We start from the raw sequence: 27,954 nt of genomic DNA, 5'->3' as shown, positions 1-27,954 counted from the left end.
TGGTCAAAACCAGCAGCTGCAGGTGAAGTGAAGCTGGAAGGTTTGAGTCCAATTCAACCCAGAATCTTTTTCTTAACCTAAAAAAACTCTCCAGCTAAAGGACAGATTCTCATGGGAACATAATTTCTGCATCATTGCATAAATAAAAGGACAGAAAAGTCTGTGCTCCACAAAAAAAATCACCAGTCTGCCTAGTCTACTTAGTGTCAATTAAATTCCTAATCTAGCACACCTGTGCACCTGACACTTGTCACAGTAGGAAAAGAACAGGTGTTACTAATAACATTAACGATGGCTCTGTATGACAGTGAGCCAGCATGCACAATACAAGGAATCCAAAGCAGCTCGATGAAATTCAGACATCATTCATTTTATCATTTAAATCTGTGTTTTTCTACTGTGACCTGTCAAAATGTTATTTGTGGAAAAATGCCTATTGACATGCCTTCAGATGGAAATGTTTATTTAGCTTTAAAGGTCCCATATTATGCTTTTTTCAGGTTCACAGTTATTTATAGTATTATAAATTATAGTATTTCAGTTTCTACTAGAACATGTTTACATGCTGTAATGTTAAAAGAAACAACTTTATTTTCCTCATACTGTCGGCCTGAATATACCTGTATTTACCCTCTGTCTGAAACGCTCTGTTTTAGCACATTTCAATGGAATTGCAACGGAATTGCGTTGTTAAGCAACAGTTTGGTTCCATGTTTACTTCCTGTCAGCTGATATCATTCACATACACTGCAACAGGAAATAAACTGGGACCCATTTAGAATGTTTACGTTTAAAACTGTGAAATGGTCTAAATATTGTATATTTGTGACATCACAACATGACAGAAATCCTGACGGCTTGTTTCAAAGGCGCAGTTTCTGAATACGGGCTGTGTGTATTTCTCCATTGATTGAGCACTTAAACCTGCTCTATAATAAAAAAAAAATTAAAAAAAGACATGAAAATCTCACTTTTTATAATATGGGACCTTTAAACACAATTTTGACTCAACATGGCTGCAAAGTGGGCTAATGCTTTTCACAGTAAAAACAAGGAGGTATCAATTGTTATTGCTTCTGCTTCATGGAAATAAAACATGTCACAGGACTGTCACGGAGACGTGGTATTAATATTTGGAGTCATTATTCTGCGTTGCCATTCATCTTGAAAACTCATTGTAACTGGCACAAACACAAAATAAACATCTGTCTTTCATTTTGGCAGCAGTTGAACATTTTCTGCCAAAAACAAAAACAAAAGCAGTTAATCTTTCCTGCAGGACACATTTGGCTGTGATGTAATTTATCATCCCCATCAGACTAATTTAGAGGGATTCTCACCAACATGTTTGATTACCACCTACAGTGGGAGTGATCAATGACAAAAGAAAATCATCCAGCCTCGTTCTACTTTTGCCTTGAAGGTAAAAAAAAAAAAAAAAAGGCTCATCCATTTTTCAGAGGTGATGTATATAACTATGTACTACAGATGTGCATTATTAGCTTATGGAAATAGCATCTTTATTGAGCAGACAGTTCTTCCTATAGGGTTAATAATGACCTGGGAACCTGGAATAAATGTATAATTAAGATAAGAAAGCTGAGACGTGGCTTTAATACTATTTGGTGCATTTTATCGGAATGATTCTCTTAAAAACCTCTGTTCTCATTCAGATAATCCATAAGTCTTTGAGGGTTTAAAAAAAGAACCTTAAAGGTCCCATATTGTAAAAAGTGACATTTTCATTTCTTTTATATTATAAAACAGGTTTAAGTGCTATATAAATACTGTTAAACCATCAAAACACTCAATATACGGAGAAACACACACAGCACGTATTCAGAATTTGTGCATTTGAAACAAGCCGTCAGAATTTCTGTCCATTTGTGATGTCACAAATATACAATATTTAGACCATTACAAGGTTTTAAACATAAACATTCTAAATGTGTCCCAGTTTATTTCCTGTTGCAGTGGATGTAAATAACATCAGCTGACAGGAAGTAAACATGGACCCAAGCTGTTGCCTAGCAACGCAATTCCGTTGAAATGCACTAAAACGGAGCGTTTCAGACAGAGGGTGAATACAGGTATACTCAGGCAGAGTGTACGAGAAAAATAAAGTTTTTTTTTAACATTATAGCATGTAAACATGTTCTATTAGAAACACAAAATACAAGCATGAATCTGAAAATAAGAACGATATGGGACCTTTAAGTTATTCCACAAGGGTAACCCCAAGGATATGAATTATTCTCTTAAATTCACACCCTCTTTAAAGAAAACATTCATCCTTTCAGATACAAAGAGAAGCAGGACAAACCATTGTTGAAAACAAAATAAACTCAAGCTATACTTACTAGCTTTTTCTGACTGCATCTTCATGGTCTTCATCAGCATGTGAAACTGGCTCAGCTGTCATCATGTGACCTACAGAACGTACCAGGTGATGACAAATAGCACCTGAGCCAGCTCCATTCACTGATGAAGACCAGGAGATGTGGTTAAAAGCTCTGAAAAAAGCTAACTGGTGGACATTGAGTTGAGATTATTTTGTCACACGGTCAAGAATGAACTTTCCATGTATGAAGTTGTTCTATTTGACCTCCTAACATATCAACTGAAGAGGTTTATTTAGTCTATTTGCTTACTTTAAAAAACACAACAGGGTAAATGATAACAGAGATAGTAAAGATAAAAATCACATTGCATGAGGTGAAACTTTTTTCTTTTTATTATTCATGTTACATATTAGGTGTCAACGCAGAGTATACATGTACAAACGTAATTTCTCCAAAAAATACATCAAACTGAACTTGGACTTGACTACTAATCAGAAAAAAGAAGACTACCTCTCCCAAAATAAATGATGTTCCTCAATGTTGATGTCTCTATTTCCTCCTTTTTTTTTGTTTGTTTTGAAACGAATCGGGTCGAGTTCCACCTCAAGTACAACCTATAACAAGCACTTGACGGGTATAGACATACCATAGAAAACACACAAATACATTCATCACCATCGCCTAGAAAGGTTCAACACACCCCTTCCTAATAAACTACAGTCAAATAGTCACTGAGGAGGATGAGAATTTGCCATCAACATAATTTCACTGGCCTGAAATGTACGCAGGAGATAATTCAACAGAGAGGTCGCTTTTTAAATAAAATCAGAGAGATTTGCATTGGTTTGATTATAACAGTATAAATGCTTGTATATTTGTCTTTTGCTTTTTCAACTAAACCTGTAATAGTCTTTCCTGAAAGATAAAACTGACAAATGTAATACGTTGTGTAAGTTTTATCGCACAGATTGCTGAAATAAACCTCTGTATAAAATATAAACTCTGAAACTTGCACCACAGTATTCTAGATTTATGTAACCTGTTTGCGCGAAGATAAAATCCAACTTCAGCACCTCACTTGCCTCTTTAAGCACATCGGAGAAGAAGTCAGACTTTGACTTATGAATTCTTACTTAATGCCATGTTGTACCTTTTTAAATTATAGACCCTGGAAGAAAGTATGGATTTGAGTTAGGAGTCGGGCCGATCAGTGTCTCCTTTACCTGTACTGTTACTTTGAACGCAGGGATCGAACTCCCTGCGACATGAAACTGAACCTGGACCTTTAGCCGACCTTTATGACATTTAACACCCGTCAAAAACAAAAACAAAAAAACGCATTCTTTCAAAATAACTTCTATTCTGACAGACGTTTCAATAACATATAGTTTGTTGTTTGTTTGGAATGTACAGTAACATCACAGTCCTGTTCTGATTAAAACAACTCCACCCGACATTAGAACTGGTCCTTGTTTACCCATGTGTGTCTGTCAGCTTGATAAAGAGCCATCCTCTTGTTTAGTGGCCTCGTTCATCTCTCCCGTCGTCTGATTGGTCGACTCAGACCAATCGGCAGGTACACAACCCATATAGGCACTATGCAACCACGTCAAAAAAATAAAATTAAGTTATTCGATCATAGCAATATATTGTGAATATATAATTCTATCTATAAAACAAAAGCCCTCTTGTGGCTCCTATTTCTAATACGTACAGTAGTTTAAATGTAAATTATGTATGACAAAATCTAACAAATAAGTAACCCCGTAATAACATGTATACAATCTCTTATTAACATACTGCGATGAGAGAAAAATATATGAAAACCTCCAGAGAATTAGTTTTTCTTTTTTGGCGTCTGAGCAGATGACTCAACCACTACTGTCAAAGTGCCCTCAAGCAAGGCATTAAACTACCATCTGTGTGGCAGGAAATACTGTACGAGGCTGTCCGTACCGCTCCGTCTCATCCGGGCCAATAAAAGGTTACTGCTTCTTTGATGAGCAGCCGGCAGCCACCACCCAGCTGTCATCATGCCTCTCAGTGACGACGACGGACACATTCATCACCGTTTATTTTCTGGGTGAATTTTCTCACTGAACTCCACGTGAACATTAACCATCAGTCGATGAATGAGCGGTTATAACGGCTGATGGAAGTGTGGTGTTGGCTACTGGCTGTTTAGTTTGCTCATCCCTTGAATATCCATATCAAATGCTCGGGGAAAGCTACTTATTTGAATGTTTTGTGAGCTATTTTCTTAACTTTCGAAAGCAAGAACAAGTTTTAAAGGGACTGTTTGTAAGAATCAGAAATTTGCTTGTTGACAGCTGTGGCCGTTAATTCAACGAAAGTCAGCGTCCTGTTGCCCGCGCTTGTGCTCGCTCTACATAGACACGAACGAGCATTGATCAACACAGTGAGGCGACACACGTCAGCTAAAAGCACAATATCACTCTATATTTCAGCTGCTAGGCAGTAATGTTAGCTGACCAGACGAAGGTCTCTCCGTGAATCACTGCTGATCCTAGTGTTGGCTTTTCCTGCCTCAGCCTCCCGACCGCGGTCAGAGGGAACAGGGGAGACACCGGAGTTTTGGTCGGAGACGATAACGTTTCTCGCTGCGGATCCCCGTCACTTCACAAGACACGGAAAACCTCTGTTGGTCTGGAGGAGCTGCAGCAGTTATTTCTGCGCAAACGTCCACTCACTAGATATTCACTAGATATTCTCAGAGCTAAACTAACTCTTCTGCAGTGTGGAGTGTGCGCACATGCACGTGAGAGTTGAGCGAGAACGAGCGCGGTGTGTGAGTGAAGGCAAGCAGAGGGACAGAGTACAGCAGAGACTCCGGTCCTCCCCCCGCGTCCTCCGACCGCGTCCTCCGACCGCGTCCTCCGACCGCGGCCAACACTGTTTTGCAAGACGGACTTCACTAGATAGAACTTTGCGGTTTTGGTGCTTCCATGTAGTTTGTGTTGGAGTCTGAGTCTGAACAGTGTAGCCTCACGCGAGTGTGCATGGGACACCGACCCGCAATGATTTATACGTGCAAGAAGTTACAAACAGTCCCTTTTAAGTGGCTTATTTAAAGTTCCCAACAAGCACTGATTTGGTGATTTGAGTCAGGTCAATCAGACGTCTAGACTAAATTTGTATTGAAAATTTAACAATTTCAATCAGTGTGACAACAGCATTTAAATGATTATAATTCAAAGTATGGTCTAACGACACATTAAAATATAGTTTTAATTAAAATTCTGGAAAGCGTCTAACAAGCTTTTTAACCTTGGCCTCTCTATTTAAATATGTTTTGTGCTACAAGCCACATTGTGCTGTAAATTATTTGAAATACAAAAAGATTTTGTTCTGTTTTTAAAACAGTATGCCGGCATAATACTTATCAATCTGACTTATATTGTTTTTCTAAAAAGTTTGGGAAATGCGCTTATTCGCTTTCTTGCCGAGAGTCGGGTCAGAGGGTCGATGCCACTTTCACGTGTATCTCTTAAAGGAACAGTGTGTAACATTTCGGAGGATCTATTAGCAATAATGGAATATAATAATCATAACTATGTTTTCATTACTGTATAATCAACTGACACTAAGAATTGTTGTGGTTTCGTTCACTTAGAATGAGCCCTTCATATCTACAGAGGGAGCGGGTCCTCTTCACGGAGTCCGCCATGTTTCTACAGTAGCCCAGAATGAACAAACCAAACACCGGCTCTAGAGAGAGCCTATCGTTGTTTTCACGTTACCTGAAGGCCACCGTAGTTCTCCGACAAGCTTGTGAAAGTGCAAAACCGTGGTCGTGTGGTATTATGATAAGGATGGCCTCTGAGCGAGGCGAACGGCGTTACCATGGTTTTGCACTCACGTAACCGCAGTCGTGGAACGAGAGGAGTGAGCGGAGGGGTACTCAGTCGGTTGCAATCTGCAACCACACCACAATATGCTGCCAAATCCTACACACTGTACCTTTAAATATGATGATACAGCCGGAAGAGACTGTTAGCTTAGCTTAGCATAAAGACTGGAAACGGGGAAATCGCTAGGACTACTTCTTCACAGTGACTTCCTATAGTCTTGTCCGGGCACATTACCACAAACATACAACATTACCACTGTTAATTAGTGAGCTTTAGAAGTGCAGCTGTTTCCACTCGTTATGCTAAGCTAACCTGTCTCCTGGCTGTATCTTCATATTTATCACACACAGAGTAATGAACTCAAGAAATGAATAAGCGTGTTTCCCAAAATGTCAAACTATCCCTTTGAATTAGCAGAATGTTATCTGAATGACAAGCGGTCAAGTTTACTGTTTGATTTATGGGAAATAAAATTATGATTATTATAAGTAATGCTGTCAGTTTTTTGCGCTCTGACTTGAGCAATGTAAAAGCAGTAATCTTTCTTTTCTTGTACTGTACTGTTCCTTATCTACAGTGCTGTATATCAAGATATGAGTACAATTAAAAACATGCTCTCCTTGATTCCCAAAGATTATACAAATCATCAGGAGGTTTAAATATCTTCCCTCATCACTGTTAAACATGATAAATGCAAAGGCATATTCCAAAGTTAACAGTACAAATATCAGAGAAACACTAGCAAAGAGGGACATTTAGTAACGAGTAGTGAGTTATAATGATGTAGAATAGCGGTGATTCTATGAGAGCAACCTGGATTTGCAATGTGTAGAGATTTTTTTTTCCTTTTTTGTGTTGTTTGTACTTTAAACACTGCCACATTGTACATACACAGTATTCCTGTGGCAACTGCAAAACAGTCATTGCGTCTCGTGTTTACTCCCTTTGTGTCAGTACAAATTCACGTTCTCCCACTCCACGAGGTACTGCACCTTCCCGTCCGGCGTGACGCGTCTCGCCAAGATCCTCACTGCCTCCCCTCCTCCCCAGCTCCTGGTCACTGTCCCGTCTCCTCCTCCGACTACCACGCTCCCTCCTCCACCGCCACCGCCACCGCCACCGCCACCTCCTCCTCCTCCTCCGCCTCCGCCTCCGCCTCCTCCACCTACGCCACCCCCTCCGTCCATACCAGCCTGGTACGGGGGCATATCACGTAGGATGAGGGGCTCCAGCTGCTTTTGCCCCGGCTGTTGTTGGTGGTTATGTTGGTGGTTGTGTTGGTGGTTGTGTTGGTGGTTGTGTTGGTGGCTGTGATGGTGCTGGTGAGAGTGGTGGTGGTGATGGCTGCCGTTGGAGTTGAGGGGGTATGGGAAGCAAGGTGGTGGTACTCTGCAGGTGTCCTCCACGCTTGGAAAGGAGATAGAGACAAGCAGAGGAGTCATGAACAGGGACTGAATCATCTAGGTGGGGTTCTCCATCTATAACATCATCCTTATATTATCTATTTGTCATCACCATAAACATAAAGTAGACTAAAAAGAGTTAAAGCTGCTTAATTTAAAAAATGTAATCGCAATTAATCGCATGATTGTCCAGAGTTGATTTAACTACATTTTTGTATCTGTTCAAAATGTACCTTAAAGGGAGATTTGTCAAGTATTTAATACTCTTATCAACATGGGAGTGGACAAATATGCTGCTTTATGCAACTATATGTATATATTTATTATTGGAAATCAATGAACAACACAAAACAATGACAGATATTGTCCAGAAACCCTCACAGGTACTGCATTTAGCATAAAGATATGCTCAAATCATAACATGGCAAACTGCAGCCCAACAGACAACAACAGCTGTCAGTGTGTCAGTGTGCTGACTTGACTATGACTTGCCCCAAACTGCATGTGATTATCATAAAGTGGGCATGTCTGTAAAGGGGAGACTCGTGGGTACCCAAAGAACCCATTTACATTCACATATCTTGAGGTCAAAGGTCAAGGGACCCCTTTGAAAATGGCCATGCCAGCTTTTCCTCGCCAAAATGTAGCGTAAGTTTAGAGCGTTATTTAACCTCCTTCGCGACAAGCTATTATGACATGGTCGGTACCGATGGATTCCTTAGGTTGTGTAGTTTCATATGATACCAGTATCTTCACTCTAGTTTTGAAAACCTGCTACAACCTGCGAAAGATCGATTGCGTTAATGCGTTAAAGAAATTAGTGGTTCATATTTTTATATAAATAATGGATCAAATGAATATGTTTAAGGTGAAAGGAGTTAATCGTAGTGATGAACCTCACAGAGAATCATAGAGAATAATAGATGAGTAAAACCTGTTGTAGTGATGGAGACTCCTGGAGAGAGCAGTATTTCCGTTGTACGAGGTGTGGTACAGGGCATACATCCGCTTGGGAGGAGAGCTGTGGACAGAGGTTCAAGACAATGATTGCTTTGCAACTTTAATATAAAATAAAGTAATATTTTCATCCAGCTGTAGCTGTGTGTAACAGTAGAAAAGATTATCATTTAAAGGTTCAGTTCACCCCAAAAACTTAACTTAAGTTTCAACATATTTTCTGCTGAGACTTCTGCTGTCACCTCAAAACTAGAGTTTGTTTTGGTCACATGATGGAAAAATGACATTTGAAAAAGTCCAGTACAGAAACCAAAACGGCACCACACCCCTTACCTCAAACTAAGGTCCTCCTCTGACTTCCTGGAGTTGTAAAGGCTGGCCCCTCCCATGTAGCCATGGCAACATGGCAGCAGCTCAATGGGGTTGGCAGCAACTGGGGGTGGACAAGCCTGGGCACAGGGGACACACGCACACAGATCAGCTCGTGTCTGGATGCCAACATCATCACAGGAGTCAATCAACCTTTGATATCTCCTGCACATTCAGTTTTGTAATAAATACGTTGAGATAAAAAGGTTTGCAAACTAAAAATCAGAGTGAAAACATTTTGAAACTGAGTTGATATACATTTTGTATGTTTTTTTAGAGCTTGAATTCCGTGTTCCTGCATTACCTGAGGGCATGCATGACCAGATCTGTCTATAAACCAACACTAACAGCATTAATGGATGTGAGTCACATCGTCAGACGCTTAAATGCATCACCTCCATAGCACATCCCATGCAGCTCTCCTGACACACAGACTCACGACCCATAAAAAGTAAAAACATCAGAGCATCATCAGAGCAATCGATCACTGGAAACGTCATGTTGGGGGACGCCATGTAAAGGCTGTTGCATTTCTCATCGCTGGACTGTGACATATGGCACCTCACTTGGACTATTATCATTCTCTTCTCTTGCATTACTGTTAGGATGGGAGATTATTATTCAGTGGCTTTACTCGACGTCTGTGCCTTTAAATGGATGTGCTCTGTCAATACTGCACTGCCAAGGTGCCAGCGCCACCTGGCCAAACTGTAATCGACTGCAAAGTGCACTTGGAAGTGATCCCAGGCTCGGCATATAAGCATTCCTTCCCATCTCACTTCCCCCACGACAACGAACCTGCTCCTCCAAGACGGATGGAGATTAGCATCAATCAGAGGGGCACAATGGGGCCTGGATGTGCCAGAGTGAAAACGAGTGCTCTGTGGAGAGCATTGTTCCAGGATTACTGTATGTGCACATACACGGATCAGAGTGTTGTGTAGGAGGACGCAGTACAATGAGCATTCACCGTTAAGAATGCCGTGTAAAAATAGTATCTGCCACATGCGATGTCGCCTGTCTCAATGTGATCCGCTGGGAATTGGGTTTGATGATCATGATAAATGTGGCGCTGAACTGCAGATGTTGATGAAATACATGAGCGGGTTTTTGTGCAGCCAAGTTTGTATTTGAATTATACATTTTAACTGAGCCAAACGCACGACACTTCATCTCTCACGCGCTACCTTTACTCTCACCGTAGAGTCTAAAGCATCAGCAGGCATTAAAGTACAGCGAGAAGGAGGGGGGAAAATACTGAGGCACTGAGCTGCACTGGGTGTTGAAAGACACGCAGACTGATTTAGACTGCGAAATGAACCTTCATCACAGCGTCTGACTGACAGGTTATTTGGATCGCAGAGAGCTGTTTACCTGGATGCATAAAAAAAAGAAAAAAAGAATCAGAGAGGTGCTGTGGCCCAGACCTCCCTCCTCGCCCTGAGCTGGAGACAGAGGCACTGACCTGTGTCTCCATGATGCGACGCTTTGATTTACGTGACTCTGGCCCCCCCACTCTCCTCTGGCAGGGTAGTGACAACGGGCTAGAGTGAACAAAAACACATATAAATTAATATACAAGCATAAACACACATACAGTCCCAATGTGCAGTGTTTAGTTTATCGGTGTGTCTCCATAGAAGCCTACTGAGAGGCGTAAAATACAAGATGAGCAGTGAGGTGATATACCGAATGATTTTGATGTATTATGTTAGTAACATATTTTACATATATATGAGCCCAAACATAATCAGCAGGGAGGTGGAAAAATATGAAAAGAATAACATAAAACACTTCGCAAAATTCGTCTGCTTGAAATTGAACTCGTCTCCTGACTTGTTTATAAAAAACAGACTTGATGTTAAAAACCCCCAAAGTAAGTGACCCCTAGAGGCTGAAATGTTCATTACAACCACTGACCGTATAGGCGATGAGAAGTGGACGCGTGTTGCCTTCAAATAAAACTCGTGAGCTCGTGTAACAACACGGGAAGTTGTGTACACGATATGCTTGGCGTTCAAGTGGTCAAGTTGTGAGAACACTGTTGCTAAGCAACGGTAATATTACAGTAATTATTATTATTATTTTGTCGTTTGTGCACTACTGTTGTGTCATGATTTTATCTCTTAATTTACCTATATTCTCTTGTATCTATAATTGATTAATTGATCATTCATGTGTTTTATTTATCTCTGTTAAAGCACTTCAGTCAACGTTTGTTGTTTTTAATGTTAATACCTTCTGGAGAATGTTAACGTTCTCAGTATATTTTGACTTTAGACTTTGAATATTTCTTGTGTGCAAGTGGGAATTCAATGGAAACCTCTTTCCAGTATTTTTCAGAGCCAGAGTCTGCGTAGTAGTGATCGGGCAGTGGAGCCGCGGTATCGAGGTCACCCGCCCGAACCAATCGCAAGCCGAGCACGGCCGCAGCTTGTCAGCGAGAGAGACTCACAGCTGTCAATCATGACCTCTCACCCCCACTCAGAGCAGCTGTCAATCACAGCTGGCGATCATGATGTCACACCCCCTTTTTATAGCATCAAATAACTAATTAAAACCAAACTTATCAGAAAAATTAATACTTGAACATACGTCAGCGTGTTAAGAACTACTTAAAATTACGTTTACTTTGACTTTTTAGTTTGGCCCATGTCCCATCCGCTAACATAGAGGAGACGGGAGTAATGACCTATACTGCAGCCAGTCACCAGGCGGCGATCCAGATGTTTTGGCTTCACTTTTGGGGAGCTGTCCTGTCGTCCTTCTTTATATACAGTCTTTGGTGTCAGCAGTGTGACTTTGACTCTTGTTTTCTCTCCTGCTGGTTGGCAGTTAAGTTGAGGAAGTATAAATTTAGTAGGGCTGATCCCTCTTAGTCGATTAGTCAACTAATTGGTCGTTTTGGTCTTTGAGTCAGTTTTTTTCGAGATTTAAAGTGGTGCTTTTGTGTGATTCTTTGTGGAGAAACTCAGTTTTACAGATCTGTCGATTAAATAATCAATCAGTCGACAAAATCGTACGAGTCTTCGTCAACTAAGAACATCACTTTTTCTCTGGAAAAGGGATGAACTAATATTTGTTGCCTCCAATGAGGCCGTCTAATCATTGTCCATTTCGGAAGGAGCAAACTGACTTCACTCGAGTCAAACCGAACATCTCACATGTCTGTCAGAAAGAGGAGTGAAGCCTAAAGTGATTCCAGACAATAAGATCAGTGTCTCTTGCTGAATGCAGGGAACTTGCAGCTCATAGCTATTTAGATGAGCAGAGGGAACTCGAAGATAATTGACTGAAGATATGAATATTGTTTCCATGTAAGAAAACGTTATGCTTGTGTTTCAGAGGCTCAAATAATATGATTTTTTTGTTTCCTGCTCCACTGCTAATGATTCCGTTGTAATTCAGTCTGAATAAGCTCCAGCTAAATGCTGAAAATTATTTAAAATGAAAAGTGTGTCTATGAAATCTGCAGACTGCAGGAAACATGCACACACACACACACACACTTACAGACGTACAAACGTAAGCACACGGGGGTTTAATGCTCCTTTAGGAGAATACTAAGACACAGATACTTTTGCTGGCACATGAAAATTGCAGCCTTTTGATTTGCGTGTTAATTGTTCGTGCGTAATGACTATATGCCCCGAGGGAATCCCAGAGCTGTTACTGAGATAAGAGCTGAGAAAGAGAGGCGCTGTCCTTACACTGACCTTCTCCGGTGCGTGATGTTGATAGGGGGGTCGGTGATGAGCGGCGACGAATCGGACGTCAGTGGAGGCGGGGCTCGGACCTGGAGCCCAAAAAGACACTTCTTCTTCTTGATCTCCTTCCCAGAGACAAACCTGGGGCGATGTTAAAGAGACAGTCTGTACAGTCTGGTGTTGGTTCTTCACATTTTTTCATTACTCCTCTTTGATGCTAATAATGAATTTAACATTGTGTAACAACATGTACTTATTCTCCTGATTAAAAAGTAGACTCATGAACATTTCAAAGTCAGTGACTGTGTAATTAAGTATGCATAATTAGAGCAGACTTTTTTTTTTTGCAAAGTTCAATGATAACCCACTAAAAGCAATTAGACCTCTAGACTGGTTATTGTGATTTAATACCAACAACTCGTGTTAACAAGACAAAATAAGCACCAAAAAGTGTTCAATTCCATCTGGTCTAATTGGCAGTTACATTTTATTCAAAGTCACACATTTCATCTGGCTCGTTTCAGCCTGCATGTCCACCGTTGCGAGCTACGGAGCACTAAGAAGACCCCTCTATTCATGGAGCGCTACTCATCAATCCAGTCATGTGTGGTCTGTGTTTATTCTTCTCATCATATGCGGTGACTTACCTGTCCTTGTGGGAGTTCAGAGCGTTGAGGAGATTGTGACAGCGGTCTTGCCTTGGCGTGTCAGAGAGCTGGAGGACAGACAGGAATGAAAAATCAAAGCTGTGTTTACACAGCGGATGGCCATCAGACAGAAAACCTTTAATGCATGGAATAATTTTCCTTTACAGTCACTGACAGCAATAATGTTGATGTGGAAAGGTACTTGTTGCAGCTACATGGCTGAAAAACCCTTCTGCCATATGATGATAGGACAAACAACTTAAAGGCGAACCCAAAACCTCAGATAGACGTATAGGACATGCTCAGATAATCCCCCCCGGTGTGTTCTTTCATCTTCCTGTTTATTCTCTTTGGAGCTACTTCTGACTTTAATCTAGGACCGAGATCTTAAAAACATACAATGTCATACGCAATGTGTGAATCAGTGGTGTTTCCCCTTTAAGCTGACGTACTGTAGAGGTCACACTTTTTTAACTTTCATTTTCTTTACTTTAATGGCAGTTAATAGGCTTTAAGTCTCAAACGCAAAATAAAGGCTGGCAGCATTTCACATCATTTCATCATGGTGCTTAAACGAGGAAATATCAATACCGCGCCCAGGAGCAACGAGTCCCAATTCTCATTGGTGAAGGACAGGATTTCATGGTCAAAATCAAAGTATTTCCTCTTGCAGCACAGCGAGAGATGGTAGAGCACTAAATGAGCCAAGTCCATCCTGCATTTAAAAAAAAAAAAGAAGAAAAGAATTAGATAATAAGAAACAGGTGAAATACAAAAAAGACATACAAAATAAAACTGGAAAACTATTTTCAGATTTTTTTTTACATATGTGTGAAGTGGCTAACACAATTAAAGGGCGGGTCCATCTGTGTTGTTTTCCAGGTTTTTCAAATGGAAACGTCCAAGAAGTGACGTAGGTTAACAAAGTCAGCTAATCAAAAAGGTTATGAATAATGTGAACACTACCACAAGCTGAGTCAAAGTTTGGAAATAACTGAAAGGGTTAGTTCGGGTTTTTTGAAGTGGGGTTGTGTGTATACTCCCGTGTTCTGCGAGGTAAAATTACTGTTTTTGTGAATGGAGTCTGGTGGCTTTGAAGAGAGCGATATAACGGCTTCAGTTCCCCGTCAGAAAGGACTGTCTGACGGCGAGGTAAAGCGGCTGTGGACGGGAGCAGCAGGAAAACGTATTTTAGCCACCTATAAAAAAATCAATATCAGTTTAAGTGTATCTCATATTTAGAATATTTTCACAGTTTTACATCGCCGTCAGAAGTCTCAAAGTCACCAGACTCCATTGACAAAAACAGTAGTTCTACCTCGCAGAACACGAGAGTCGCTGATCTACCGCCGCATCGGCCGGTTAGTTTGTTTGTGTTATTGTGTGACTTTTGGATCCAAACTAGCGTGGCGTCCACAGCAGCAGTACATTGCTTAGCTCCCGTACCGGTACTGCTGTCTGCGACCAAAATTTTAATGTTTGGATTTGAATACTTAAGGAACACTACTGGGAAGCTACACAATTATATAAAAACTTCAATCAACAAAAAATAATGGACCTGCCCTTTAAGTTTTCTCTCAAACTGAAAAATTACTTATTCTATAAAATGTAACTTAAGAAATTAGTTTTTTATATTGCTCTCCAATAGCCAAAGTGTAAAATTGTATTTTTTTGTTGTTGTTGTTGCTGCAAACATGTGAGTAAAGGTTTTACTGTTAACATCACCAGGTCATGGGTAGTCTTTGGATGGTCTCTGGTCCCTTTGTACAGACTGAGCACTGGAACTGATAAAACCTGAAATGACACATGGGAGAAAAAATACTGAAAATTAGCATCACGTGACTGTGAAATATCATTTATCCTAAAAGACAAAAAGTGTATTTTTCTTCTCTTTGATGAGTTCGTTTGTCATTTAGTTTCAAAAACCAGCTGTCGTATTAAATTTCCTCTTTGTTTTATACTCACTTGCACAATCTCTGTGAAAACTATTTCTGTGCAGACTTCTTATCATTTAGTTCTTCATGTACACTGTGATTTCTCCCCCTTCACTTTGCTTGCGGTCTATATACGTCTCTCTTCTCTAGATATTTCATCACATAAATCAACCTGAACTGAAAATAAGCAGACAGGTGTATTAGTTTCACTATAATAACATTCTGTTCTGGGTGACCCTGAAAGCTCAGCTCATACCACAACAACAATGTGTGCATCTGTCCTTCTACGGTATATATGCATGTGTTGGCTGAAGGTCACCGGGAAAGATGAAGCGCAGACACAGCGTGACGGCAGCACATGCTTACTATTCCAACTGTGAACTCAGGCTTCACTCTTCCTCCATCACCTGCTCAGCAGATGTTGTACCAATCCGGCCTCACTCTCCCCGACTGTCAATCTAAATCTAATCCCTCCTTTTCTTCCCCCCTCAGACTGGTCGGGCAATAACACGGTGTCAGGGTGGGTGTGGAACCCAGTTGGCTAACACAGGTGGTTAATGACAATAATGACTTAATGGATGGATACATTTTATTACACGCTTGAGATGCAGCCTATCAAACGGCACTGCGATCAGCATCTTGCATATCATATCTGAACAGCTAGCAGAGAGGTGATGCGTCTCTCTGCTATCTGTCCCTGTCCCTCCGCTCTGAGTGCGGAGGAGCTCCTCTCCCTGTAGCACAAGTCAGTGAGTACATTAACACGCACACTAATGATTTAGTCTTAAGCTAATTAAGGTAGTTCTCTGACAAGTGGAGCTGTCATGTGGACGTCTTCATCTGATTAGCTTAATCAGACTGGAATGGACTGCTGAGACGAGATGCAGCTTTAATGTGCCGTCTGTTTTATATGATTGTAAACTGAATATCTTTGGGTTTTTGAATGTTGGTTGAAAAAAACAAGCAATTTGAAGACATCGCTTCTGACCCTGAGGAATTGGGATGGGTGATTTTTCACTATTTTCTGACATTTTATAGATTAAACGATTAATCAATTAATCAAATATATTGTGGACAGATTATTTGAAAATGAAAATAATAAATTTGCAATCAGAGTATATGTAACTCAGTTAGCACAGGTATGTTTCTGCTCACTAGGGCTGTCCAGAATACCATTATCTGGGCTTCGAAGCTTCGGTGAGAAATATTCGAGGGTATTCGAAGCTGTTGCCTGTTGGGCTGCAGTTTGCCATATTATGATTTGAACATATTTTTTATGCTAAATGCAGTACCTGTGAGGGTTTCTGGACAATATTTGTAATTGTTTTGTGTTGTTAACTGATTTACAATAAGAAATATATACATACATATGCAGAAAGTAATCATATTTGCCCACTCCCATGTTGATAAGAGTATTAGATACTTGACAAATCTCCCTTTAAGGTTCATTTTGAACAGACAAAACCGTGCGATTAATCACGATTGAATATTTTAATTGATCGACAGCCCTATCAACAACATGTGGTGAGCAGTAGACCACACGTCTCACATGAAAACATATATCAAACCATGACTGATAAATCGGCATGATATTGTCGGCTAATATTGACTTATCACACACATATATCTGTATATCAGTATATATGTTGACAGATAAGCAAATAGAAAGTGCAGTAGAAACGGTTTTACAGGCTATATTTTTATGTTTTTCATCCTTTAGTTTTATTAAAGTGGCAAAATATTTTCTTTTGCTTTAACTTATCATGAGAAAGTAAATGTTGATTGCACAATGTAATGGCAGTAGAATAACGACACCAACGGTGTTTAGCTTGGTTCCCTATTAGCCTCGCTTGGTACGATCCTTCACAAAAATGAAGGCTTGATTTACGGCAAAAAGGAAGTGCATCAACCATTGCGCAACCAAAACAGGAAGAGGAGAGCGTGTCTGTTTTCCCCGGTAGCTATCGGTAGCTATCCCCAGTTACCAAAGAGTATCAATGTAAGTACAAAACTACAAAATGTAGTGTGTCCTAGTCAGTATCGCCAACTGTTTTCCATTGAAAGTAGCTAGCAGTAGCTCCAAAAGTCGCTAAAAGTCTTCAGATGAGGTCATACGCTCATTTGCATAAAGCTTAGTGGTTGTGTCGGTTGCAGCGAGGGAGAGACTGCCTGACACGGTGCAAGAGGAGAGGGAGAGAAGAGCTGCGATTACTCTGGGAAGCATTGGGAATAGATTTCTTTGAAAATATTTCTTGCATTTTCCCTGATGGTCTGAATCATAAACTGTATATAAAGATGGACGACGTGACAGCTCCCCAAAAGTGAAGCCAAACATCTTGATCGCCCCCTGGTGGCTGGCTGCAGTATGGGTCATAAAGCCCACCCGCAATATGTCAGCGGATGGGACATGGGTCAAAATAAAAAGTCAAAGTACACGTCAAATACATTTGCCCCAAACATGGTTTCTGTCATTTTAGGTAATTCTTATCACATTGATGTATGTTCAGTGTTCATTTTTCTGATAATAATTTCTATTCAGAGCCAAAAATGTTTGTTCAATATATCATTATCAGAATTAATTAGATTAAATAAATAACTAAATGTATTTTTACTCTGAAATATTGACATCTGCTTAAAAAAAACCCATAACAGTCTAGCTGAGTTTTGGTTTTCATATGAACATACTCAAAATACCGTCAAACTTGTTAATGTTAATGACAAATTCCATTATATTAATTAAATTAAGTAATTAAATTCAGAATAAATTCAGAAAGTAATGCTCAGTAACGCACCTGTCTCCATACAGCAAGGGCTTGGTTAGACACTGCGTGCAGGCCTCGTGGAACCACTGACCACAGCTTCCACACTGCAACATCTTCAGGTTCCACCTGCAGTCCAACAACACGAAAACATCAAGAGACTTTAAACACATGAATGAATGGATGCGTCTAACACCTGTCACCAGACACGTTTGTATTTATGCATAATTGAGGGAAGACTGAAGGCTGATGACTGCAGCTGACAGGTCTCATTTTCTAAGCCGAAATGTGTCTTCAGGTGTAAACTCCCACCGGATCCTCGTACAGATACAGCGGTTGGGAGTTTGTTTTATACTTATTGATGTGCCAGGTGGGTGGGGTTTGTGCCACATGAGCAAAAGCAAAGGAGCTTACAGCAAATGCAGTAAAAAGAGGGTTTGGTGCACCTTTTTTTTGATTGACAACTCACCTGACAGTATCTGAACTGATGCAATGAATGAATCTCTCATATCATTCCAAGAAAGCCAAAACAAACTCAAAGGAATTCTGCTAATGCTGTTTGACACATGCTGCATGCAATTTGCAAATAATCCACTAGATGACTTTAGATGAGATCACGCTTTCAGAGAAAATGCCAAAGAACATAAACATGAACTGTACATTCAAACTTAAACTGGCCTCTGCAGTGTCACTCACTCTCCAGGTCCGGCACAGTAGCAGTAGCACTGCTGCTGATTGGTCAGATGCTGCGGGTCCCAGTCTAAAGATGACAGCTGGTAGGGGAGCCGGAGTTTCATGAATTGCATGAGCCGGGCGAAGCGTCCCCGTTTGAGCGCCCCGCCTCTCTGAAAACACAATTTTAGGACAGAGCTGATTGGTCGGTGACCCCTCAAATCACTGTCATGCCAGAGCAGCGACGGAGACGGATCACATTCGGTGGGGAGAAAGCAATTCGTCTCATTTTATTGTAGGTCAGCTGTGAGAGATAGTGTCCGAAGCAGCGGAAGTCTGGACAATGAGATATGGACATTGACCGATTGACAATTAACCGGGTGCTTTCTCATCTCATATCTACAGAACTGGAGCACATGTGATTGATTGACTTTAAATGTACTTCTCTCAACTTCAGCGTAGTTTTTCAGCGTCATAACTATTGATTCTTCGTGATTTCTTGGACACAATGTAGAACATCTAATATCGAAGTCAATACTGAGGGAATTAGTGTGCTTTTGCCTCGAATAAACCCATTTTCTGCGTTACACAACAGTATAGTGGCAGCAAAGCCTGATGTATTTTCTCCCATATTACACACTGAATGTTTTTTCCCCCCAGAGTGTGAGACGGAGAGATTAGCAGCCTGACCTTGGTTGCGACTGCAAAGACACATTGCCGACATATCCACGAGTCGCTGTCAGCTTCCGGTTCGATGGTTGGCGTGTGGCACTCTGGATGATAACCTGTAATGGGAGGAGGAGGCAGAGCGTTTAATTCGTGTTTGCAAGACAGACAGTCGGAGTGACAATAATGGCAGAGCAGCTCCATGTTTAGTGCTCTGCTGGTTTGTTTCAACGGCATACGAAAACATTTTACTATATAGTAGTTGCATCTAGGGAGGAGGGAGTATGTTTGTCTGCTTTTTCCTCAAAACAAACCTGTCAGCAAACCTGTTAGTCTGACAGAGCCGTGAAGACATGACGGTAAATGTGCTGCCCTTTCCTGCTTGTGCATTCTGCAGCTGAGTGTTTGTAAAACTTCTTCCCACCTGCACTTCAGTATATTTCATCCCACCCTTCGTACTTTAAAATCCCCCCTCCGCTCAAAAATAGGGGTGTAAAAAAATATTGAGAAAATTGATTATCGCGATACTATAATTTGTGATACTGTGATGATTCTCAAAAACACAATCGACTTTTAATTAATAATTTACATGCAAAGATGCAAAGAGAAGAAGTCAATACTTTTATTTCATTTGCAAAGATGTGCCCTCTCAAAGTAGTGCTATAATGTTGGATGTTACAGGGACTGTGATTCTTGCAAATGCAGATCCCGCTGTTCTATGCATAAAGAAAGTTAACTTTTCTTGGCAATACACAGCCCTACTCATCAAAAGTGTGTTTTAATTAAAGTTACTTCACTTGGATGTTTTACCGTCACTGTGCAGAATGATGCATGTGCAGAGTTTGACACCAGGAGGCTGTTTTCACATTCAAGTTTCTCTGTTCTCCCTTTACATCTGAGTTTAATGCATGCACGTTAGAGCATGATTAACATGTTTGGACGCCAGCGCACATGCAGTACACTGAGTGGACTTTACAGTGAGGTAGGAGACGTCTTGTGTCCAGGAGTTAAACTTTTTATACTGATTATATTTGCATATTCATAGATTTCTGGATTTTTCAATGAGGGAAAGGAGCAGATGTAGTTTTTAAAAAAAAATTTTTACAACATTATTAAACTTTTTTGTGTAAAAACTTAATCAGAAATTCAATGCAGAGTATTTCTATGCCTGGAGGGGATCATCAAATTAGCAACAAGCCCAAGTAAAGACATCTTGTGGCATTTAAAGAGGACCTATTATGCTTATGTGCTTTTTTCCCTTTCCTTTAGTTCTTTTGTGCATATAAAAGGTCTGCAAAGTGACAAAGCCCAAAGTCCACCCCAAACAGAGCGTTTCAGAAAAGAAAAGAGGTGCTGCAGCACAGCATAAACCGTTTTTTGAATATTAAAGCATGTAAACATGTTCCAGTACAAGCACAAAATACAAGAATGCACCTGTAAATAAGTATAACAGGTCCTCTTTAAGTCTTTGAATTAAGCTCCATGTCTTTTGGCATCTCATTCATTTTCATTCTAGCCAGGTGCAACAACTCATATCTATCATTTACGATAGATGGTTTTCGGTGTTGCTGTTTTTTTCTAAACAACAATGCTGTTATTTACCATACTGTGTCAAATCTTCAAGGTCAGTGCAAGAACTGGTGGAGAACCAGTGTTTTGACAGCGTATGATGAGGCGTGCTTCCTTACCGTGGCGACATTTAAGACAATTTATGAGGGGTTCTTTAAGAGGCGGAGCGTCACAAATACAGCAAACTTCTTCCACTCCAGCAGCGACTGAGGCAAACAGAGAAAGACAGAGAGAGGCAGGGGAGGGGAGGAAGTAAATGTGAAAGAGGAAGACAGAGAGAGAGCAGTCAACGGCATTAATTTATGTATATTGATTCACATCCTTGCCACCTCATTGATTTCAGTGTCTCCTGCACCCTTTCAGATTTCACTTCATTTGACGGGCGGATATTCAGCCTGGTCCTAACAAGCGTCCAACTTCCCCCTTTCGCTTGATGTTAGGTGGAGTGGGGGCGCCATTTCCCTGAAGAGTCATTAGTCTAATAAATTCATAAATAGACTCTAATATACCAATTACATCTCAACGTGCCCCCATCAGAATACTCTGAGCGTGCAGCATCATAGCCTTGAACGTGACTGTAGTTTCTTTTGTTGCATTTTTCTTGGAGCGACAATTCCTGAGACAAAAGGTGCAACAAAAAAAAAAAAGTTTTAAGCTCACAAGGAGAAAGAATCAGAAAAGTATTTCTTCAGCTCCTCGGGCAAAGTTTCAGAGTGGAAACAAGCACCTTTACTTTGAGTTCAGCTGAGCATCTGTGCAAAAACCTATAAGAAACACAAAGTGCTCCCAACAGAAAGCTATTTAACTCTTTTAGCAAAATAAAAAAAAGAGTTGTTCTTACACGAGTGAATGTCCTTTCTCAGCACCCAGAACTCCGAGTTGTCCTCAAATCTCACCAGACAACATTGCTTGACTCCATCTACCTGAGAGGGAGATAGCAGGTGAGCGGCAATGATTGACAAAACTAAATGGAAGTCTTTTCAAAATACCAGGTGAACACACTACACACACACTCAAAAAGTCTTCCAGCCACACACACACATACGCACTCCCACATGCACTTACTCTTTTCACATTGCCAAGGTACAGTAGTCCATCACTCCATCGAGCCAACACATCATCTCCTTCACTTACTCCCCCCATCCTGAGGAGGAGAGAGACAGAGAGGGGAGAGAGAGAGAGAGAGAGAGAGCAGGGCTCATGTGAAATGGAAATCCGATTTATTCGCTGAATACTTTGCTGCCATTGCTGACAGAGGGGTTTATGGCCCCGGCGTTTCGGCTGGCTCTCAGACAGGCGGGCTTCGGTGCAAAGGGGTTAAAATCTCTCTCTCTTTACCCCCCCTCCACACACACACACACCTCCTCCTCTCCTTTAGATCAGAGCATAGCGACAGCCTGTATCCACCACAGTGAAAGATGAGAGTGAGTACACAACCAGAGAGCAAGACAAATGATTACTGCACACATGAAACGCACACACACACTCAGACAGAGAGAAAAAAAAAAAAAAACACTGCATGATGACTGCTGCAATACAGTTTGATTGAATGAGCAAAAGATCAGTGTGCAGCTACTTGAAGCATCTGCCAGGCACTTTGCCCTTTTCTTCCTCTTCTTCTCTCCCAACATCTTTAAAAACTTGAATAGATGCTGTGAAATGCACTGTGCCAGGCATTTATCTCTGCATGCATTTGTTCCAGTGCATGCACTCTCAAGTCAAAGACAACAGACGCAGGATACACAACAGTAGCCCTTTGTGAATCAAAAAAAAAAGGTAAATTGTGTAGAGTATGAGCTGTGCAGCTGGTGGAAGGGTACCTACCTGTCAAGTCGAACTCCTCTCCGTCGGGGTCACAGTGATTCCTGAGCAGGCTGGACATGAAATGCTCCTCATCTGCTGCTGTGGATCTCTGCTGCCCAATTACTGCCTGCTCGGATGCGCAGCCTGCGTGTTTGCAAAAAGTGGATGATGTGCATGTATGTGTCTGTCTGTGCAGAGCGCCTCTGTGTGTGTGTCAGTCAAGTGAGGAGGAGGAGGAGGAGGAGGAGGAAAGAGGCGACTGTCCGTCTCTCAGTCTCTAGTTTGTCCGTCCTCCGTGATGCCGTTTCGTCATGTCCCCGTCGCTTTCTGCTCTCCCCCCTCCTCTCCTCTCTCTCTCCTCCACCTATTGATGCTATTAAGGCGGGTTTTGTCAGAGCAGCGGCGGAATCAAGCCGCCAGAGACGCCATCATCCCTTTCCTCTCGCTCTCCGCCGACTTGTTGTGACGCAGACATAAAACACGGAGATAGAGTGGGAGGGAGATACTGATAGAGGTGGAGGAGGAGGAGGAGGAGGAGGAGAGAGCACCTTACCAGTCTGAGAGAGGAGAGAGGCTGACCCTAAATCCTTGTGACAAGGTGGGAATGTGATGTCTGGCAGCAGGAGGATGGAGAGATGGAGGGATGGCGCGACGCTAAGGAAGCAGCGCGCGCAGCAGCAGGAGCCAATTAAGAGGCCAATTAATGAGTTTAGCCGCGTCATTAATTGGGGCTCAAACCAGAGGGACCAGACAAGTTTAGGAGACCAGGGGAGAAAAGTTTGAGATGCACCGAGCAAGCAGAGCCAAACACTTTAACGTATCAATATTTATTAGTAGTGTTAAGATTAGATTTATTTTTCATAAACTCTGAAATGAGGACATTTCTACTGAAACTATAGAACTACTGGAGAGTCATTGGGTTTTCATATATAGCACTTTTAAAGACCTGATTGCTTTTATACTGCTTTACTCTGTTAATATCCTCTCATCAATTAAGAGGCCAATTAGTGAGTTTAGCCGCGTCATTAATTGTGGCTCAAACCAGAAACCAGAAACCAGAAACCAGACAAGTTTAGGAAACCAGGGGAGAAAAGTTTCAAACAAGCAGCTCCGAACACTTTAACTTATCAATATTTATTATTAGCACTTACATCTACTATATGTCTTTACAGATTTACATTGCAACTGCACTCTTTGTATGTTTATATATATAGAACTACAGATGTTTACATTCCTGCACCAGATAATAAAGCACACAGTGCACTTTCATAGACTACGCTACTGGAGTTGCCCTGCACTAGACTCACTTTTAACAGTTTTCTTCATCTCCTTGTATTTTTATATCTGGTACATTTTTTTGTACTTTGCACTATTAACTTTTTTACTGCCTTTTTACTAACATGTTTTGCACTATGGAACTGTGATGCTGGAAACTTGAATTTCCCTCGTGATCAATAAAGTTACTGTCTATCTATCTATCTACCTTGTACATATTTACTCCTGTATTTATTTATTACTTTAGTGCCAATACAACTCAGCAGCGTGCAATATCTCACTGTTTTTATAGGTAAATCTATGTATATTTTTCTATTTATAATATATAATTTTTATTTTTTACTCTTCTTTATTTATATTACTGTTTAATATATGTGTATGCACTGTAAGGATTGCTATTTCGTTGTACTATGTGCAATGACAATAAATTAATTATATTTTATTCTATTAGTCTTATATTAAATTAAATTGTATTATATATATTATAATAATAATAATAATATAATTATAATATTAAATTATAATAAAAATTAAAAAGTAATTTAGGTGGTGTGTTTGCATTCTTTATTAAAGGATAAAATGTGAGATGTGGTTGGACATACCATCTCTTCTGATGTATAAGTCAGGTATAATGAGCTCACTATCACATACAATCTTACAAGATATTTTTCTTCCTATAAAAAAATGTTTTTTCTTTCAACAAATTGTTCACTTTTAAATACAGAGTAAACTCTCCAGTACTTTTTTTTTTACTGAAAACACTGGAAGCCAAATACGAAGTGTGAGAAATACCACATCTGCAGCCCAGATGTGACATCCAGAGGATCATCTCCTCTCACAACACATCTGGGATGTAATTTAATGATGTGTGATAGAAAATATTGTTCACACAAAACAAGCATGGCTCTGCTTACACAAGTCACACATCTAAGATATTTGCCACAAACAAAGCAGACTAGTGCAACAAATTAAGATCCAGTCATGAACCAAACAGGAAGCCTATAATATATATTAAATATTAAATGACAGAAAACATATTCACTGCTTCGAAACAACGACCAACATGAGGTCCAAGCTGCTTTAAGACACATTATTAAATTATAACAATGCTTAATTAAGTGTAATGCAGGATGCAGTAGATTATACTCACAGTTAAGTCGCTCTGGAAGAATAACACGTTCTGGCTGCAGGAACATGCATCCAAGCCAAGGTGTTGTTTGTTTATTTGTGTGTCTTTTTCTTGTTTATTGGTGTCTTACACATTACTCACACCAGTCAAGCGTGTGGCAACACCGACGTGCGGTTCAAAATGGCCCCTGGCAGATTAACAAGTGGTGAAGTGACAGTTTCAGACTATGACCAGCAGGTGGCGAGCAAGTACAAGGACAACAGCTGCACTGCAATCAGCCAGACAGTCTGACTGACTGAGGGATGCTCAGGGTCATTGAGTTGATGATATGATGGTGTGATTGCATGTATTGTATTATATATTATATATATTGCATGCCAGTTTTTTCGACCTTTCAAATTAAATATCAGCTGCCCAAAATGTACTTTATTTTACTTTCTGATTATTACTATATGACCATTTGAATTTCCCCTTGTGGGATAATAAAGTTGACCTTTTTTTATTTTTATTTAACCTTTATTTAACCAGGTAGTACTCATTGAGATTAAGAATCTCTTTTGCAAGAGATGACCTGGCCAAGACAGCAGCATTTAAACATACATTAAAGTTTCAGACGCCACAACATAAAACAAATGCAAAATAAATACATAGCATAATATCATACAATAAACATTAAAGTCAAGTGTTTGAAGCCAACGTTAAAGTGAAAATATTCAGAAACACAGACAGCTCCCGATTGACTCTGCTTCTAGGTCTTTCATTAAAAGTAATCAGATATCCCAGTTTCAATTTAGCTTGCAGTGTATTCTAGGAAAAGGGAGCGGAATAGCTAAAGACCTTTGACCTTTGGCCTTTGACTACTCAAAAGCACATGACAGAGTCATTTTGCTAGCTAATTCTCATCTTAAAAGAAGAAGCATTTCAAAGTAGTTGCAACTTAGAGGTATGGCACCTGTGTGAAAAGTAGGCTAACTAAGTACATTTACTCAAGTACTGTACTTTTGAGGTACTTGTATGTTACTTAAGTATTTCCATTTATGCTACTTTATACTTTTACTCCATTACATGTATTTGACAACATTAGTTACCAGTTGCTTTGCAGATTACAATTAATGAATTAATACATAATACAATAAATAAAACAACTAATAAAGTATGATTCTTTTTTTTAAAGATTATTTTTTGGGCTTTTTAATGCCTTTATTGATAGAGAGAGAGAGAGAGAGTTATGAAAGGGGGATAGAGAAGGGATGACATGCAGCAAAGGAACCTGCACTACATAGAGACAGGAGGGAAAGTTCAATGCATCAATTAATTCATGCATCACTAATCAAAATACACTAATATAAGAGATAATATTCTGAAATGAACCATTCTGCATAATGAGTAGTTTTACTTTTGGTACTTTAAGTATATGTTTAAGCTAATTCTTTACTTCGGTAAAATTTTGAATGCAGGACTTTTACTTGTAACAGAGTATTTTTACATTGTGGTATTGTTACTTTTAGTTACAGTGAGTAAAAGACTTCTTCCCCTAACCCGCTAAGGGCCTCACAAAATGTGTTTTTGTCTTGAAATCCTGGAGAGTTGTACCTCCTCCTTAGGACTCCAGAAACTACTAAAGTGAATGGAAATATCACTCTTTGGTTGAACTTCTCACAGCTCGTGTAATGTGATGACAGGTCACAAGTTGTAGGCCTTGATTGGCTTTTAAAAAGTCCCAAGACAGAAAGGTTGGAAACAAATAAATCATGTAGACTTGAAATGATGTGATTTTTTGTAGATTATCATGTATGTGCCATCCTGTTTTGTGTGTTTGTGTTGTTTCAGGTAATTTTTTTCTCTTTGTGTGTCAGAGAGAAACACACAGTTTCCACTTCCTGTCCATAATGCACATGGGCATCACCGTCACATGATGGCTGGCGATGGATGGCGTTACGGTTGCAGGCAGTCCCATTCATAATTGCCTAACAGGCAACAACAGCAACCTGATGTCAGCCAGTCCTTTGGCTTAGCAGCCCCTCACTGATAAGAGCATCAGCTAATTAATCAAAGATCGTTAGGAGAGTTAAGCACGATACTGTTCGGATCAGTGTCATGAGATGTCACGAGACTCAGGGGCACACACACACACACACACACACACACACACACACACACACACACGTACTGTCAGTGAGCTGTCTAAAAGTAGCCGAATGTGTCTTTGAGACAAGATGAAATAAAATCACAAACTTGTCACATCTCTTGAGCGAGTCACGGATCAGACATTATGCTATACTTTATACAGATGAGTGACAAATTAAAGGGAAAATCAGGTGATCATAGATTCCTCAAGTCTCTGGAGAGATGAACTGCATCTTATTCCCTAGAATTTAGTGTTGTGGCTGTGATGGCCATATCATAATTCAGATGATTACTTTAAAGGGACTGTTTGTAAGAATCAGAAATTGCTTGTTAACAGCGACACCTGTGGCCGTTAAGTCAACGAAAGTCAGCGTCCTGTTTCTCGCGCTTGTGCTCGCTCTACATAGACATGAACGAGCATCGCTCAAAACAGTGAGGCGACACACGTCAGCTAAAAGCACAATATCACTCTATATTTCAGCTGCTTGGCAGTAATGTCAGCTGACCAGACAAAGGTCTCTCCATGAATCAATGCTGATCCTAGTGTTGGCTTTTCCTGCCTCAGCCTCCCGACCGCGGCCGGAGGGAACAGGGGAGACACTGGAGTTTTGGTCGGAGACGATAACGTTTCTCTCTGCGGAGCTCCGTCACTTCACAAGACACAGGAAACCTCTGTTGGTCTGGAGGAGCTGCAGCATTTATTTCTGCACAAACGTCCACTGT

At 40.4% G+C, this 27,954-nt stretch overlaps 1 protein-coding gene and 1 long non-coding RNA gene across 4 annotated transcripts; both read right to left on the bottom strand.

The window, feature by feature from the left end:
* Positions 1 to 2,711: 2,711 nt before the first annotated feature.
* On the bottom strand, positions 2,712 to 27,693 carry LOC119497454. The gene is made up of 2 exons (XR_005208927.1): positions 27,635 to 27,693; positions 2,712 to 4,726 (listed from the first exon to the last, which is right to left on the bottom strand). It is a non-coding gene; the product is annotated as an uncharacterized LOC119497454 (long non-coding RNA).
* Positions 7,060 to 25,280, bottom strand: phf1 (PHD finger protein 1). Of its 3 annotated transcripts, XM_037785587.1 has the most exons (16): positions 25,126 to 25,280; positions 22,722 to 22,844; positions 21,963 to 22,041; positions 21,739 to 21,820; positions 21,017 to 21,103; positions 19,353 to 19,447; positions 18,687 to 18,835; positions 18,024 to 18,119; positions 15,023 to 15,091; positions 13,889 to 14,012; positions 13,298 to 13,365; positions 12,654 to 12,791; positions 10,409 to 10,487; positions 8,908 to 9,023; positions 8,552 to 8,638; positions 7,060 to 7,621 (listed from the first exon to the last, which is right to left on the bottom strand). In XM_037785587.1, the coding sequence occupies exons 3-16, from the start codon at positions 22,038 to 22,040 to the stop codon at positions 7,165 to 7,167; spliced, it is 1,725 nt and encodes a 574-aa protein (XP_037641515.1). In that variant the 5' UTR covers position 22,041; positions 22,722 to 22,844; positions 25,126 to 25,280; the 3' UTR covers positions 7,060 to 7,164. The 3 variants fall into 3 exon arrangements, with proteins under 3 accessions (XP_037641515.1, XP_037641516.1, XP_037641517.1); XM_037785588.1 differs by lacking the exon at positions 22,722 to 22,844; XM_037785589.1 differs by lacking the exon at positions 25,126 to 25,280 and having other exon boundaries at positions 12,660 to 12,791; positions 22,722 to 24,014.
* Positions 27,694 to 27,954: the final 261 nt, after the last annotated feature.

The sequence above is a fragment of the Sebastes umbrosus genome, chromosome 11 (assembly GCF_015220745.1).
Source record: "Sebastes umbrosus isolate fSebUmb1 chromosome 11, fSebUmb1.pri, whole genome shotgun sequence".
NCBI lineage: Eukaryota > Metazoa > Chordata > Actinopteri > Perciformes > Sebastidae > Sebastes > Sebastes umbrosus.
The sequence above is the reverse complement of the archived record's forward strand: the minus strand, read 5'-3'. Positions and strand labels throughout refer to the sequence as shown.